At 43.4% G+C, this 14605-nt stretch overlaps 1 protein-coding gene across 1 annotated transcript; it reads right to left on the reverse strand.

Annotated features, from left to right (window-relative positions):
- Window positions 1-1076: 1076 nt before the first annotated feature.
- fzd4 (frizzled class receptor 4) lies at window positions 1077-9531 on the reverse strand. Its single transcript, XM_068317993.1, has 6 exons — window positions 8615-9531; window positions 5746-5883; window positions 5267-5653; window positions 4895-5040; window positions 4181-4428; window positions 1077-4033 (listed from the first exon to the last, which is right to left on the reverse strand). The coding sequence occupies exons 1-6, from the start codon at window positions 8864-8866 to the stop codon at window positions 3618-3620; spliced, it is 1587 nt and encodes a 528-aa protein (XP_068174094.1). The 5' UTR covers window positions 8867-9531; the 3' UTR covers window positions 1077-3617.
- Window positions 9532-14605: the final 5074 nt, after the last annotated feature.

Below are 14605 nucleotides of genomic sequence, written 5' to 3' on the forward strand. Positions count from 1 at the left end.
ACTGGAGGAAAAAAAAAAACAGCTAAAAGAAGTGCGTTTTGACGCACACACACTGCTACACAGACACGACCATTTAGGGTAAGAATTGAAGAGAATTTAACTTATTTAAATCTTTCCCTATCTGTCCGTGTTCGGGACATGAACATGGTAATGCTACACACGAGGAGTGTGTGGGTATGTAATTGTGTGTGTGTTGTGTGTGTGAACGTAGCCACATCTGGAAACAATAGAGCAGTAGATGCTGTCACTTTCCCTTTACCTCAGACATTTGAGTGAATTCTTAAACAAACACTCAATTCACTCACAGTAAATTACAGGAAGGCAATCTGAGCTGCAGACTTAAGATATTTGGACCCTCTCTTTTTCTTTTGCCATCACACACACACACACCTACACACACACACACACACACACACATAGAATTAATCAGTTTCTCCAGAAGTAATTTTACTCATGTGCTGGTAAATTACAGCCTAGCATGCATTACATGTAATTGGAAAAAACCAAATTACAGCAATTTTTAAGTGAGAGGTGAGCGTTTCTCTGCGATTGTTTCTGTACTCCAAGTATGTCTGTGGGTGTGTGTGTGTGTGTGTGTGTGTGTGTGTGTGTGTGCAAGGGTATTTGTGAGTTCACAGCTAATGAGATGTGATTGATTGTATGGTAATATTTATGCAGGATAATTACCATGTTTCCATTTCAGATTCATAAGACGTGTAGTAGCCCAGCATCCAAAGTAACCACTGAAGAGATCGGATCAGTCGGAGGTGTGTGGATGAGAGCATTAACAGCTCTTATCTGTTCAAGGGGCCTCAAAAAGGTTCAACACTTTTGTCTTCAAACATCAAGTGGCAGCGTCGCTGAAAACGAACACACAACTGTAAAGTTGTCCGAGTCGGACGAAACAACGCATTTCAAGTTGTTGGCTCGGGGATTTGGTCATCACTATCGTCTGCTTTGTCCAGATGAAAAGCTCATCCATCACCAGTAGCTTAATCAATAGCAAGAGGAACAGCAGTCACATAAAAAAAGGCATTTTGGAAACACACACACGTATATAAATGAATGAGTCACTGTTTGTTTCAACTCTTTGGAAACCAAAAAGCATTTATTCATCATCTTCTCATACAAAAGTATTTTAAATAACAGCTTTAAAAAAAAAAATTGTCACATTTTTACAAGGATAAATTAGCATTTTGATAATACACCCATGACATCATCAAGTTTTCTACAAAAGGAACAGTCTAGACCTTACAGGCTACAATCAGTGTTTGTGAACTGACTCCAACATCGATTCATATCTGGACTTCTCCAAGGCATTTATAAAAAATTTGTGCGACAAGTGGTTCCCAGCTCGCCGCGTTTCAAGGCACAACTATTTAGTGATTGTTTAGGAAAGTCTCCTGGAGGTCAGTCGAGTGGTCATACTGGAGCAGACGGCCAAGATATTTAAGACGGTTCAAAAGGAAACAACATTAGCTGAAACGGGGAGGTGGTCAGAGGTTAATTTGATTTGCTTTAACTCAATGTAATGTCTGAGATTGTAAATTTAATAAGTATGTCAAGGTTTGAGAAATCAAGTTTTTTGGAGGTGTAGGATTCACTAGAACCCCCAAAATTACCACTGAATGCAATAAGTCTGCTGTTACATGTACTGTACTGTACTTACAGGCTATTTCGGGGGGAAAAGACTGCCCACGTTGCAAAAAAATACATTCTGTCCCATTCTAAAGATTAAACTGGAATTACCTGTGACAGGCTGTGTGAGGCACTAACTGGTTTTATAATGACAGACTGAAAAAGACTCAAAATAACTCCAGCTCTTATACATTTAAATGGCCCCAAACCAAATTTACTTGACTTAACCCAAATAGGAGTCTCCATGTAACACAAGCCCATTTCGAGACATTCAGAAGATTGTCAGGCGAACACGCAAGAATGGTTACAGAATTCAGTGAACACGTCACTAAAACACAAAGGACCAGGGATAATATCTAAATACAGCTTATAGTGCATTCTATAAGCAATTACTGACAGAGATTTTAAAAAATTGGAGACGTCCTTTATGACGTCCTTTATCCAGCGACCGTGGATAGAAATCTCATCTTTATCTTCCATGAAATTCTGAAAAACGTAATGTACAATCAATTTTTCCATGGATGACTTGATTGTCTGGGAAATGAGCCATGGCGCATTAGATGAGGTTAAAGACAGGCAGGCAGTGACAGGCAGTTTCATTGTGCTTCTGTGATGCTTCATCAAACCGAAGCGGATTACGGAGAAACTGAGCATAACATGCAGAGAGATAAAAGCAGTGAAATATGGTCTTTTTTCTTTTACAGTGGTTGCTTCTGCTGCTTTTGATATTCACTTTGTGTGCGTCTACCTGCCCACATGTCATTGTTATCGTGTGTCATTTGGCACCTGATTGTCTCACGACCGCTAACTGCTTAAAGTGCCTTGAGTCCCATATTTGGAATTGATTCCATTTCCTGTTAAATCGCTGTAACTCAAGACAACCAGTGAGGTAAAACACAGGCCTACATTTCCCCAGATGCTTTGCTGCTTCCCACACTTATGGATCAATTAATAAGCACAGAGCTGGAGTGTTCCCAAAATTCATTGCAATATGACATCATAGCTATCAAAATCTTTGCTAAAATGTATACGATACTGTGAATATCTCGCCTCATGTTTCTGCCCTTTGCCACCGCAAAAGTAAGCAATTAAGTTTTCCAATTCTACAAAATTCATGTTGACAACTAATCAAACACTCCCTGTTTAAAGGTATCCTGCATATTAAGATAGTGTAAAGTGATTTGCTATTAGTCCCATCACTGTCGTCCCTGGTAATGCACCTGTGTTGAGCATACATGCTTCACATATTCTACATAATTATAGTGCATTGTTACAGCTTAAAGCTGGCTTCCCAAAATAGTCTGAGCAATAAAATTGCCTGCTCTTTTATATATATACACATATATATATATTTAAAATGTAATAATTTACAATAAAAAAACAGCAAAATAAATGTATTTAAAAAGCCAACAAATTACTTGTTTAAATCCGTAGGTGAAAAAGTTTTCATCTGATTTGAAGCACTTTGTACAAGTTTTCAGATGCTTTTGGGAAACATCAGCCTACATCTGTATCATTTCTGCACCAGGGGCCGTCCAGTGTAAAAATCAAAGATAACCCAAAAGGAGAAAATGCAGAAAAAAAAGGTTAGACAGTCCAGCAGGTTGAGTCTCTTCTGCTGAGGACAGAGAGGTAGACACGGTGCGACGCAGCTCAGCGCCATCTGTCCTGCCTTTCCTGCCTCTTCACGTCATTTATTTTTGATTCTCTCTCTCTCTCAAGGCAAATCTTTTAGAGGTAAAGAGGCGACTGCTGCTACTTAGGAGTGACCCCAATCCTTCACTTTTTTCCATCCTAAGAGGTACAGGGTGAGTTTGAGTGAGGCAAGCCATCCTTACAGACTTTTGCGATACCCTTACATCCATCGCTGAGAATCCTGCTACTTCCTGTTTCACTCATTTCCCTCTCATGCCTGCTCTTGGTCCTCTCCTCCTTCTTGTTGACAAAATATGTCTCAAGTCTATTCCCTTCATTTCTCCTCACACAACCGTCTCGTTGCCTTTCCCTGGTTTAATCCAAGGGTCGCCCGGTGCCCTCTTACCCCCTCGACTCGCCCTGTCCCTGAGCAGCCGGGCTGAGCAGCGCTGCCAGGTGTGGAGCGTCTTCGCTGACCAGATCCACATGCCCGACGTGATGCCCACCAGCAGCGACATGAAGATCCGAAGCATTTCCGAAGCCACGTAAGAGTCCCGGGAGCTGACCTTGAACTCCCCCCAATTAGAGAGCTGGTACAGGTAGCAGCCGATGACAGTGGATGCCGGGACGGTGTAGAGAACAGAAAACACTCCGATCTTCACGATTAAACGCTCCAGCTTGTCCGTTTTGGCGCCATCCTTCTGGAGGTTGGAACGGATCTTGAAGAGAGCCACCAGACCGGCGCAGATGAAGAGAGTTCCTGAAGCGCAGAACGAAAAACGATTATGTACAGAGAGAGAGCATCACAGTGGCACAGAAATGAATAAAACCAGTGAATATGCATGTTAAGGATTGTGCACTTTACTAAGAATCAGATATAATCACTGATGCCATTAAAAATAGTTACCTATAAGAAGGTACGTGGCCAGCGGCGCCACCACAAAGCCCGTTAGCGCCTCCTGCTGCTGGTTACCAACATAGCAGAGACCCGTCAGGTCATCGGCATCCACTAGTCTCATTATGAGGATGACGATGGTTTTGACGGCTGGGATGGCCCAGGCCGCAATGTGGAAGTAGGAGCTGTGCATTTCAATGGCCTCGTGGCCCCACTTGAGTCCAGCGGCCAAGAACCAGGTGAGGGTCAGGATCACCCACCTGAAAGATAGCAATACGATAACGTTCAGGCGCATGGAGACAGACTAGAGCACAAGGACTTCCTGTGATCATAACTTTGGACTTGTTGCGATTTTTCGGTGTGCCGCTTTTGCAAAAGGGAAAAGTGAAGATAAACAGGAAATCAGGGGCGAAGAGAAAAGGTAGAAAAAAAGATGAGGCAGCTCTAAGTTCCCACCACCACTGTCGTGCAAGACTCGCTCTAAAGGTGTCTTTTTTTCCACAAAGGTGGCCTTTGTGCGTAGAAATTAATCCATGTAGTGCAGAGGTTACGAGACAGGATAGTTACTTTGAAGAAAACAGGATACAAGTCTCGTGTTCAGATTGTTCCCTCAACGTCTATTCACGCCATCGGATGACAATGAGACAAAGAGGTTCAGGACTGATATGAAGAAAAAAAAAGTGAGTCAGTGCCTCTTTGTGTGCGTGTGTTTTTGTTTGTACTAACCAGAGTGAGGAAGCCATCCCAAAGAAATAGAGCAGCAGGAAGACAATGGCACAACCTGTGCTCTTTAACCCTTCTTGGACTAAAATTGGTACGGCTGCTGCATCCAGGTCACAGGAAACACGCTCCCTCCCCAGAGTCAACCGCACCTGCAGGAAAGACAGAAAGTGACAGTGGAATAGAAATTAATCAAAGAAAGGAAACAACCCCCCCCCCCCCACACACACACACACACACACTAGAGCCGAGCAGACTTCACCTCTTGGATCTGGAAATTATAAAATAAAATCCCATACCTCGTGACTTTAACCTGACATAATTTAAAAGTCTTTTCTCTGCCTTTATTCAACTCTCACTCTTGAATCTTCTACTTACCAGGTAGGCCACACTGTACAGATTGCAGCACATGGACAGGAAGATGATTGGCCTCTCAGGGTAGGAGAAGCGCTGTGAGTCCAACAGAAAAGTCAGGACCGTCAGGGTGGTGGACAGGAAGCACAGCACGGCCCACACCGCCATCCACGCGTCCGTGAAGACCTTGGCTCCCCGCCGGTAGAGCCCGTTGTCGTAGCCACACTGGAGGGTGCAGCTCTCGGTCTGCTTTAACCACGTGTACTGATCGGGAGCCGATCCCAGAGCGTGGCACTCTTCCTGGTGGTGAGGGTGGCGGCCAGGCTGGAAGGGAACTTCTTCGTCGCCCGGACCCTCCATGCACATGTGGTTATGGTCGTTTTGAGGAGGGAAGAGGCTGCAGTTGAGCACCTAGAAACAGGAAATGGGAGTTAATCCTGGGGTTGTAATAAAATCGGATCCGTCGATGCATGCAGGAATTTCAGTGCTGTGATGCGTCTCACCTCGGGCCATATGAAGCCGAACTCATGGAGGACTGGGAGGCATTTTCTTTTAACGGACAGACACATGCTGCCACATGGACCGATGGGGAAGGGAACCTTGTCTGTGCACATCGGCACGTAGACAGAACACAGGAAGAACTGCAGAGAGACGAAGATACAAGCTGAACAGTTTGCTCTGACTTACAAAATCTTTTCTTTGTTTCTTAAAACGCATTAAACAGAAAACACTAAGCGGAAAAATGACATATAAAGACTCATTTACAGTTTTTTCCACACTATAAGGCACACTGGATTATTAAATTTGCAGGATTGTAAAGCGCACTGGATTATAAAACGTATCTGAGAACTCATCTTCAATGAATGGTCGATTTTTTCATATATAAGTCATATTGGATTATAAGAAATTGAGAAAATTAAAGGCTTTTAGGTGCGCCTTATAGTGCGGGAATTAATGTACTGACATTAGATTCACATGAAGGCGAGTGGAAACAGCCCAACTAGACTAAACTGATGCTGAAGCTGCAGTAGGATCCATCTAGTGTGGAGACATCTCAAAGTGATCCGTTCGGGTTAACCCAAACTGTGAAGCGGTGAATCACCTCGGTGGCACGGCGTTGGTTTAAAGGGTGGAAACAGTGCTGTGACAACCCCGCGGGCCGATCTTTCTATAAATTACAACAGGATTACAGGTGGTTGGAGGCTCCACTCGGCTCCCCCCACGTCTACTTGCACACCTCACTCGCTATCCTGCTGCTCGCTCTGCCTTTCCTTTCAATACATTACATCACCTCTCCTTCCATTCTCACTTCTAAGAAGAAACTCTACGACTTGTCGTAGACACCGCAGTCGACATCAGTCTGCTTCATCTCACACACACACGCACGAGCACACACACACACACATTTCTACTCCTTTAAAAACACCATGTGAAGTTAACGACACTGACGGCATGTGCCATGTAATGCTCCATAATCCCCCCCCTAATCCCAGGCTCACTCCCCTTGTCCCATGGCAGTGGTATTTTGAAATGGATATCTAAATCAGGGTCACACAAGATAGTGAACGGTCATCGTTTCAGCGTCCGACGTGGGAGTGATGTCTGCAAAGAGGCGCTCTGGGATTAAGTAGTCCCAATTTGAAGTCATTACATACCCTCGCGGTGAAACCTGTTTGAAGCTGGGGTGTAAAATTGTGCTCATTATTTGAGAAAATGTAGAAGCAGAAAACATTTTATTTGGCTGCCCGGAGGGAACAAACTTGCAACTAACCCAAGGATCTCGGACCCTAAATATGCATCAGAGTGGAGGTTTCTGCTCGGGTTTTTCATTTCAAAATGAACCAAATATGGACCAACTAAAGAAGAGAATGTTTGTGCTTTAAAACCTTGATGCAGAGATAGAGAAACCCAGTTTGGAAAAGCATCCTTGAACCAGCGTGAGTCAAGGCTGAACAACAAAAATGCACTCAAGCATGAAATGACTCAATCTGTGAGAATTTACCATAAAATGGAAAAACAGTGCATCTGTTAAATGATAACTGTGTAAGAATTTGGGAAAGGAATTAAAATCAACATGATCGTGATTCACAAACTTTTTCTTTAAACACATTTTTTGTGTGTTTTTTTTACAATTCTGGTTTTTATCTTGGAGCATTGACTGATCTGGAGACAGTTCAAGTTTCTCACCTCTTAAAGAACATTTGTTCCCAAACTGACCAATAAGAAGCGGATTTGTCCTGAGAAATTGTTCGCTCGATTAGACGAAAACAAAAAAGCTAGCTCTCCCGGTTGTCCTGTGTGTAAACCCGAGAGCTTATCTGTTTGCACAAGGTTCATTTTGCACCGAGGTAATAAAAGCAGATTACACGGATTACGGAAGAATAAAATAATTTTAGGAACCTTCTTGCACAGCATTTGCAAAACAAATTAGTAAAGACTGTAGAATGAAATGAGATGCAGTGTCATTTCTGACATCCAGCAGCACCTCATGGACTCTGCCAACCGGAAACAATGGAACACGTTCTGGGTATTTTCCCCAACTGCTCTGCTGTCACTTCACTGCTAAAAACTGCTCTGGTTACTTGTCAGGAAACCTCCCATTAGAGAGGATACAGTTTCCCTTTCCCCTTTCTTCCTTCTCCTCTGAGTGTGTATCAGTGTGTGTGTGTGTGTGTGTGTGTGTGTGTTGGGTGGGTGGGGGATCAGCTACCCTTTCACTGGCCAATTTTCAGGTGGAGGGGGACAGTTTGGTTTTATACTGGAGATGCTTTTTGTTCCGTCTCACACAAAACACAAATATCTCCAACACAGAACGCTAATGCAGGATGAAAATAACACCTGTAAACATGTGAAGAAGGAGAGTTGCACCCACCAAAAATAAAATGAAATAAAAAATCCACTGTGACACAAGTTTGTTCTGCTTTTCCACCACCGGCCTGTCTAATTATGACTTGAATAAAATCTTGAGATCCAATAAGATCAGTCTGTTTTCTTTCTTTCTTTCATGAGGAAAACAAGCAGCATTTGTTTTAAGACACTGAAGGCACCATTGTTAATGAGCAGACAGTACTATATATATATGTATATATATATATATCACTTGAGACTCAGCTGTTGCTGTGCGGAGCCTGAACGCAGAATGTCATCAGACAGAGGAGGCATTTTCATTGAAATCAGCGTGACAGACAGATATAAAGCAGGGATATCAGGCAGGAAGGGGCCCTTCCGCTTAATTTAACTCTATGGGGGTCAAACTATTCTGAGTGCGAGATCAGTCTTCCAAAAATGCGCACGCGTAACGGCGCTTTTAAAATAGCGCACTGACGCGCTGACACCACAGCCGGTGCGTCCCGCATCAGTCGCGCACCGTACCTTGAGTTGACTGGAGCAGCCGTACTGGATGAGAGGCGTGAACGTGGTCAGTTGCAACTCGGCGTCCGACTGCAACACGTTGCCCACCAGGTTGGGCATCTTCGTGACGTTGTAACCGAGACCCTGGCACATGCTGATCCGGATCGGGTCACATGTCAATTCCTCCACCTCGTCGCCGAAAGCGTGCACGACGCATCTGGGACAGACTGCCCAAAACAGGACGAGGAAAGCTGCTCCGACGAGCGACATCATCCCCGGTATGGTCACCGCGACTCTAGAGCGGCTGACCTGGCTTGGGATGGAGTTTACTCCTCCTTGACGCGCACGGAGTTGCGTTGCGAAGTCCGACGGGAACGCAACGCGTGTTTACAGAAGAGGCGCGCTGTGTGCGTTTTGGAAGCTTTTTACATCCAACTCCGTCCGCCTTCACCAGATATAAAGAAAAAGAGCGCTGGATCGCTGCGAGATGCGTGCGTTAAAGCCTTTTCGGTTGAAACAATTACAGCTGCAGCTTTGGAAACTACCGTTGCGTGAATCCCGCACTCCGTCGCGCTGCGTCCCGTTTATAAGTCCATGTGGAGAAGCGCAGCGCACAGACGAGCGGCTGCGGTTTGATTTTGCGCCTACTGTGTGAGAGCGCCCAGCTCTAAACTTTATTGTGTGGGAGAGGAGTGAGCGCTTTGCCCGTCCAGAGGAGAGCCAACCAATCCATGCGCCGGAGTTGGATTTCTCTGGCCAACCCCTGACCAGGAGGGCGGGATCCAAGAGAAAATAGGAGAACTACGCTCCTGTCCTCCCCTTCCCCCCCTTCCCATCTACTGCTTTCTCCTCCTGTTTTCCAGTATTCTCTCCTCTTTCACTCCTTCCTTCACCTTATTCCATTCATTCCTCACTGTCTTCCCTCAGAAAAAAAAATAAATCAGGGAGCATTCTCCAGCTAATTCTAACAGTATCCAGAGCCTGTATTTATACTGGCTGATGTGGCTACTTGTGTTTTTATTGGCTGTATTTTTAGAAAGTATCTGAAAAAAAGTTGATTTCTTTTGTGTGTGTGTGTGTCTGTGTGTGTGTGTGTGTGTGTGTGTGTGTGTGTGTGTGTGTGTGTTGTGTGTGTTTTGTAGCCTATTTTTTTTAATTTAAAGTCGCTAATGGTCCCATCTGGAACTTCACCACAGGTTCCACTCTCCTCCTCTAAAGGCCTGTCAGCTTTAAGTGCTCATGACATTGTAATTGAAAGTAGGACCTTAAGTGATGCTGAACCATTTGAAATCTGTTTTGCATTGCAATGAATGCAAATACTGAACGGGTTTTGTTTGCGAGTGGCACCCTGGGAGTAGACTTCTCTTTTACAGCATGAAACTAACAGTGAAGAGTGTTGTTTTGGCTTTTCTGTATCGTTCAAGTGGACTTCGGCGAGAAAGTGTTCGCATTTGATGCAAATATTTCTGGAGGAGAAAAGCTCATTGGATTCTTGTTTTGTACTTCCTTTAAAGCGATGTCGACAATTCTGAGAGTGTTTGTGCACCTGCCAGGTGTGATCAGCTTCAACTTCTAAGTTTCAATTAAAACTAATTTTCAACCACCGCAGTCACGACTCCATGGAGAATTCCAGCCTGCATGCTTGGAGTTCAGTGACACAATGTTTGGGGAAGTTTTCAATGGTGAACCGTTGAAGCAATTACATTTGATGGAAATAACGTGATTTACATGATCCAAAAACAATCACATGCAAGCATGAACAAAAGTGCAAGTCTCTTTCCAAATATGTAAAGCAGAAAGAGACTTGGAACTGACACACACACACACACACACACACACACACACACACACACACACACACACACACACACAAACACACTAGGAAAAAGTGATTGCTGCATGCCTAAAAATGATTTATTGCTTCAACACTTTTGCTGTCTTTGGTTCTTCATCTTCAAGCTGGCATCTTGCGTCAGGCAAAAGTGATAAAAAGTGATCACATCAGCGATCTGGCTGCCTGTTCTCATCATGCTGTTGGGTTTTCCATCCAGGATTATATTGTGATTTTTAGGCAAATCCTGTGTGACAATTGATTGGCAGCAGCAATGACCTTTTCACTCAGTCAACCCCATCCCCGGCCCCCAAACCCTAACACGGAGGCTTCTATTTACACACACACACACACACACTCACACACACACACACACACACACACACACACACATGCGATTTGCATACACACATCCCCCCTTGCCGCTGCTCTTTGGCTGAACCTGGGGTCAAGACCTGAAGTAATTAGCATTGTGCTGAAACAATAGCGTGTGCCCTGAGGCTGATGGTTATCAGGGGTGTGTTGAGTGTGTGTGTGTGTGTGTGTGTGTGTGTGTGTGTGTGTGTGTGTGTGTGTGTGTGTGTGTGTGTGTGTGTGTGTGAAAGAGGACATACATCCTAACAAAAGAAATGAATGACTAAGAAAACTTAGTTCCAAAGCTCACTTTCAAAGTCTTGAATATTCTTGATAAAAAGAATGACCCATCATATTTATTTTGGAATCACAGTGACAGCCCTTTATTGTCACAGTTAATTAAATTGACTGCTTGGTTGATAAAGAGGGAGACGAGACAGATAAGCACGGAGATGTAAGCGGAGCTGCAGAAGCACTCTGGTCCGAGGTCGATCAGCAGTGCATTCCGTCCACAGTGTTTGCTTTCACAGTGGAGTGTGAATAGCATTGGATGAGCAGACAACGTGTTGGAATTGACAAACTAATGATTATTACACTGAGAAGATAATAACCACAGCTACTCATGAAGTCATAAAACCACTGACATCATAATCAGCTGGTGTTATTAGAACTGTCATTAATGGACTGGTGCTATAAGAAGAGGCTACAGCAGCTTCTTTACACAACAGCTTTGCTTAGAATCAAAAAGTCTCCTGTGCAACATTGTCAAAATGATCTACATGCATGCAAAAATACATGAGCAGTTAAAAATGTTGGTGCGTGCAGCCCAGTATGATCAAGATCCAAGAGAAAAAAGTCTCACTTGACTTTGAAAGACTTTGTTGAGGACCTGGATAGAGATAGCCTCATTTCAGCATTTAAACAAGAAGGGCTATCAAAAGAGACATCTCCATCAAGACCCACGGGAGACACCAGTGTGTTTAAGTTTAATTTATGGCTGTGTATTTTACAGGTTGATAAACCCTGCAATAAGCTACAGCCCATGACAACATGACATGAGTTGGGCCGGGGAGGAGTAGCCACTCGCCTAAATATTTCATCCGGAGCCCAGACAGTCTCTTGGGAGCTTCCTAGTCTACTCAGAAGCTGTAAACTCCTGTTGCTGATCAGTTATGCAGTGTGCAAACCACAATGATTTCACTTTAGTAAGATTTAATGGAGCGAAGTCTACAAGCTACTTCAAACAGACGGCTCTAGTTGCATTGCTGCGACACATGTAGGCACCTGACAAGCCTCATTCTCCTCAAATGTCATCAAAATTGACATCAACATCGTTTGCAACAGTTTTCCATCTCCCCATAGATTGTCTTGTTTTGTTGCTGTTCCACATTTACATTTGCTGCGTCACTTTCAGCCCCACTACCACCCATCCAAGCAGGGACTTCGAGAAGTTTTCTCATCACTCCCCAACATATACTCGTGTAAACACAAGGTATCTATGGGGTGTGATAAGATCAGAGTCTAGATGTAAAGCTAAAATATGTTCTGCTGTTGCAAAAGGGAACATTTCAAACTTGTGAGTTATAGTTTGACAGGTTTGTGTAAGTTGTTGCACTTTAAGGACTAAATATTCTGGTCATCCTACTTAAGTGGCTTTGAGATTAAACCACCTTTCAAATGCAGGAAGAGATCAGGCTGCCAATATTTGGGTTAGTGCAAGCAGAAAATGTACATTGATTAGATAATTGAAGAATTGTATGGAAATACTCAAGGGATGGCATCTGGGAAGAGCATGCACATCCTTGTTTATGGATAAATCCACAAAAACAATGAAAGAGTAGAAAGCGATCCTTGAATTTATATCAAATTAATTTGGACATTGGACTTTGCACTGTGGCTACTGAAGGGTTATATTTGGTTCAGATCTTTTACCTCAACGCCATCATCAATACCAGGGTAAGAGTAGAGTGAATGTACAATAGGGGCTTGAGAGCTTGTTTTGCAGTCCAGTCAGGCTGATTTCCACTGCTGTAGGCCAAGCAAAAATAGTCAGGGCTTTCTAATTATCTATGCCACACAGTTTCCTCCAACACAACATTCATGTGATTCTTTTTGGATGTTGACGCCAACAGAAATGACTTAGTGGTGTGGTTTCCCTTCCCAAATCAGCCACACTTGCTAACATTTTGATGGTTTAATGCTTTAGAGCCCTGCCTTTGGAAGGACATGTGCCCTGGCTGGCCTGGGATCAAAACCCTCTCTGCAGTCTTAACTTTCCTAATCCCTTCCCTGCATCACTGCTACCTTTGTTATGTCCACAGTAACACAAAATACATGAGTAGAATTACAGGTACCACATGGTGTAGACTGGCTGGGCAAATCTAATGAACACCATCCTTATTTATCTTTAGTCTTCTGTTATAAAGGGAGCATGCGTGACATGGAGAAAGTAAAGAGAATTTTATTGAGTCGGTTTTTAAATGCCATTTTGTCACTGACTTGCCACAAGTCATCTTTGTTTGACCCATTTCTCGAAAAAAAAAAAAAGATCAATTTGGCACATTAAAAGAATTGTCTGACAATGAATTGGTATCATATGAAATTCTTGGAAACCCAGCGAAACAAATTTGCTATTCAATGTTTTTTAAGGAAAATCTCCTCATTTTAGCTTTTAATTTATGTCGTCTCATCTTCTCATGAATGAAATCCTTGACTCTTTGGGTCAGTCGCAGCTCTGTTGGAGCCAAATTGTTTGTGTTGTGGGAATGTAACATCTCTAACCTTTCAGCTTGGCAGGCAGAGAGGAAAGCAGCACCCTGAGGACAGAAGAGGAGACACAACTGTGTCTCACTCACCAGATAGCATCTTATATCTTGATGCCTGATCCTCTAGTCCTTGGAGTGTATTAATAGGCCTGCCAGTGCCTTGGAATGGTGTCAATTTGCATAACTGTAAATGTTCTGAATGCAGAATGGTGTGTGATTTAAGTGGTGAGGCCTCACTTCTATGATTTTTGTATTTTCAAGCTGTTTGTATGTGAATGCAAGCACTTGGAAAGGTGTCATTCATGGGAGTTGGGGCTTATGCCATTACAGGGATGGTGGAGTTCGATTGAAAAGAGTGGGGGGAGGGGTCTCTATAGGTGATCTGTCCCCTCTAGGACTGTAGGCTCATGTTACCCCGCTGTAATGTACCACACACAACGGCTCACAGTGCTGCACCTACTCTTTCTTTAGCCACCCTCCTCATATAAAGTTGTCACTGGGGGTGCATTTTTTATTCCAACCTCAAGTTCTGTCTGAAGTGTAACAATGAGTCTGTTTGTTGCTCCTCTGGGGCAGCGGTGAAGGATGTGTGTAGGAACAAAGTCTGCAAAACAGGTGTGACATGGTGCTAATATGCTCAATTGTGTGATTTAAATATGCCACGCAAACATGCTCATGGTTATACGTATGAAAAAACTTTGGACCTGTTGTTGGTGGTGGGAGGAAACCGAATAACCTAAAGAGAACCAGTGATTTCCACCAGGAGAGCTGATGGAGTGGAGGATGAAGGAGTTTGTTGTGTGCTTTTATTTGGTTGCTTTATGTTGTCATAAAAAAAGTGAAATCACTTTGACACAAAATGTAACCGGCACAATTGTTTGTTTGTTTTTCACTTTACTTACTCTTTGAATTTTTGATTTTTTTGCCACACTTACCTTTGCCAAAATTCCTGCTCCCACCTCAATGCCTCAAAATAGATCGATTCCTTTCGAGTCACTCATTCTAATTGTCAATGTATCAAACTGTGTGATATATAATAACACCAAAAAAATCCAGATATTA

Source organism: Antennarius striatus, chromosome 6 (genome assembly GCF_040054535.1).
Source record: "Antennarius striatus isolate MH-2024 chromosome 6, ASM4005453v1, whole genome shotgun sequence".
Lineage (NCBI taxonomy): Eukaryota > Metazoa > Chordata > Actinopteri > Lophiiformes > Antennariidae > Antennarius > Antennarius striatus.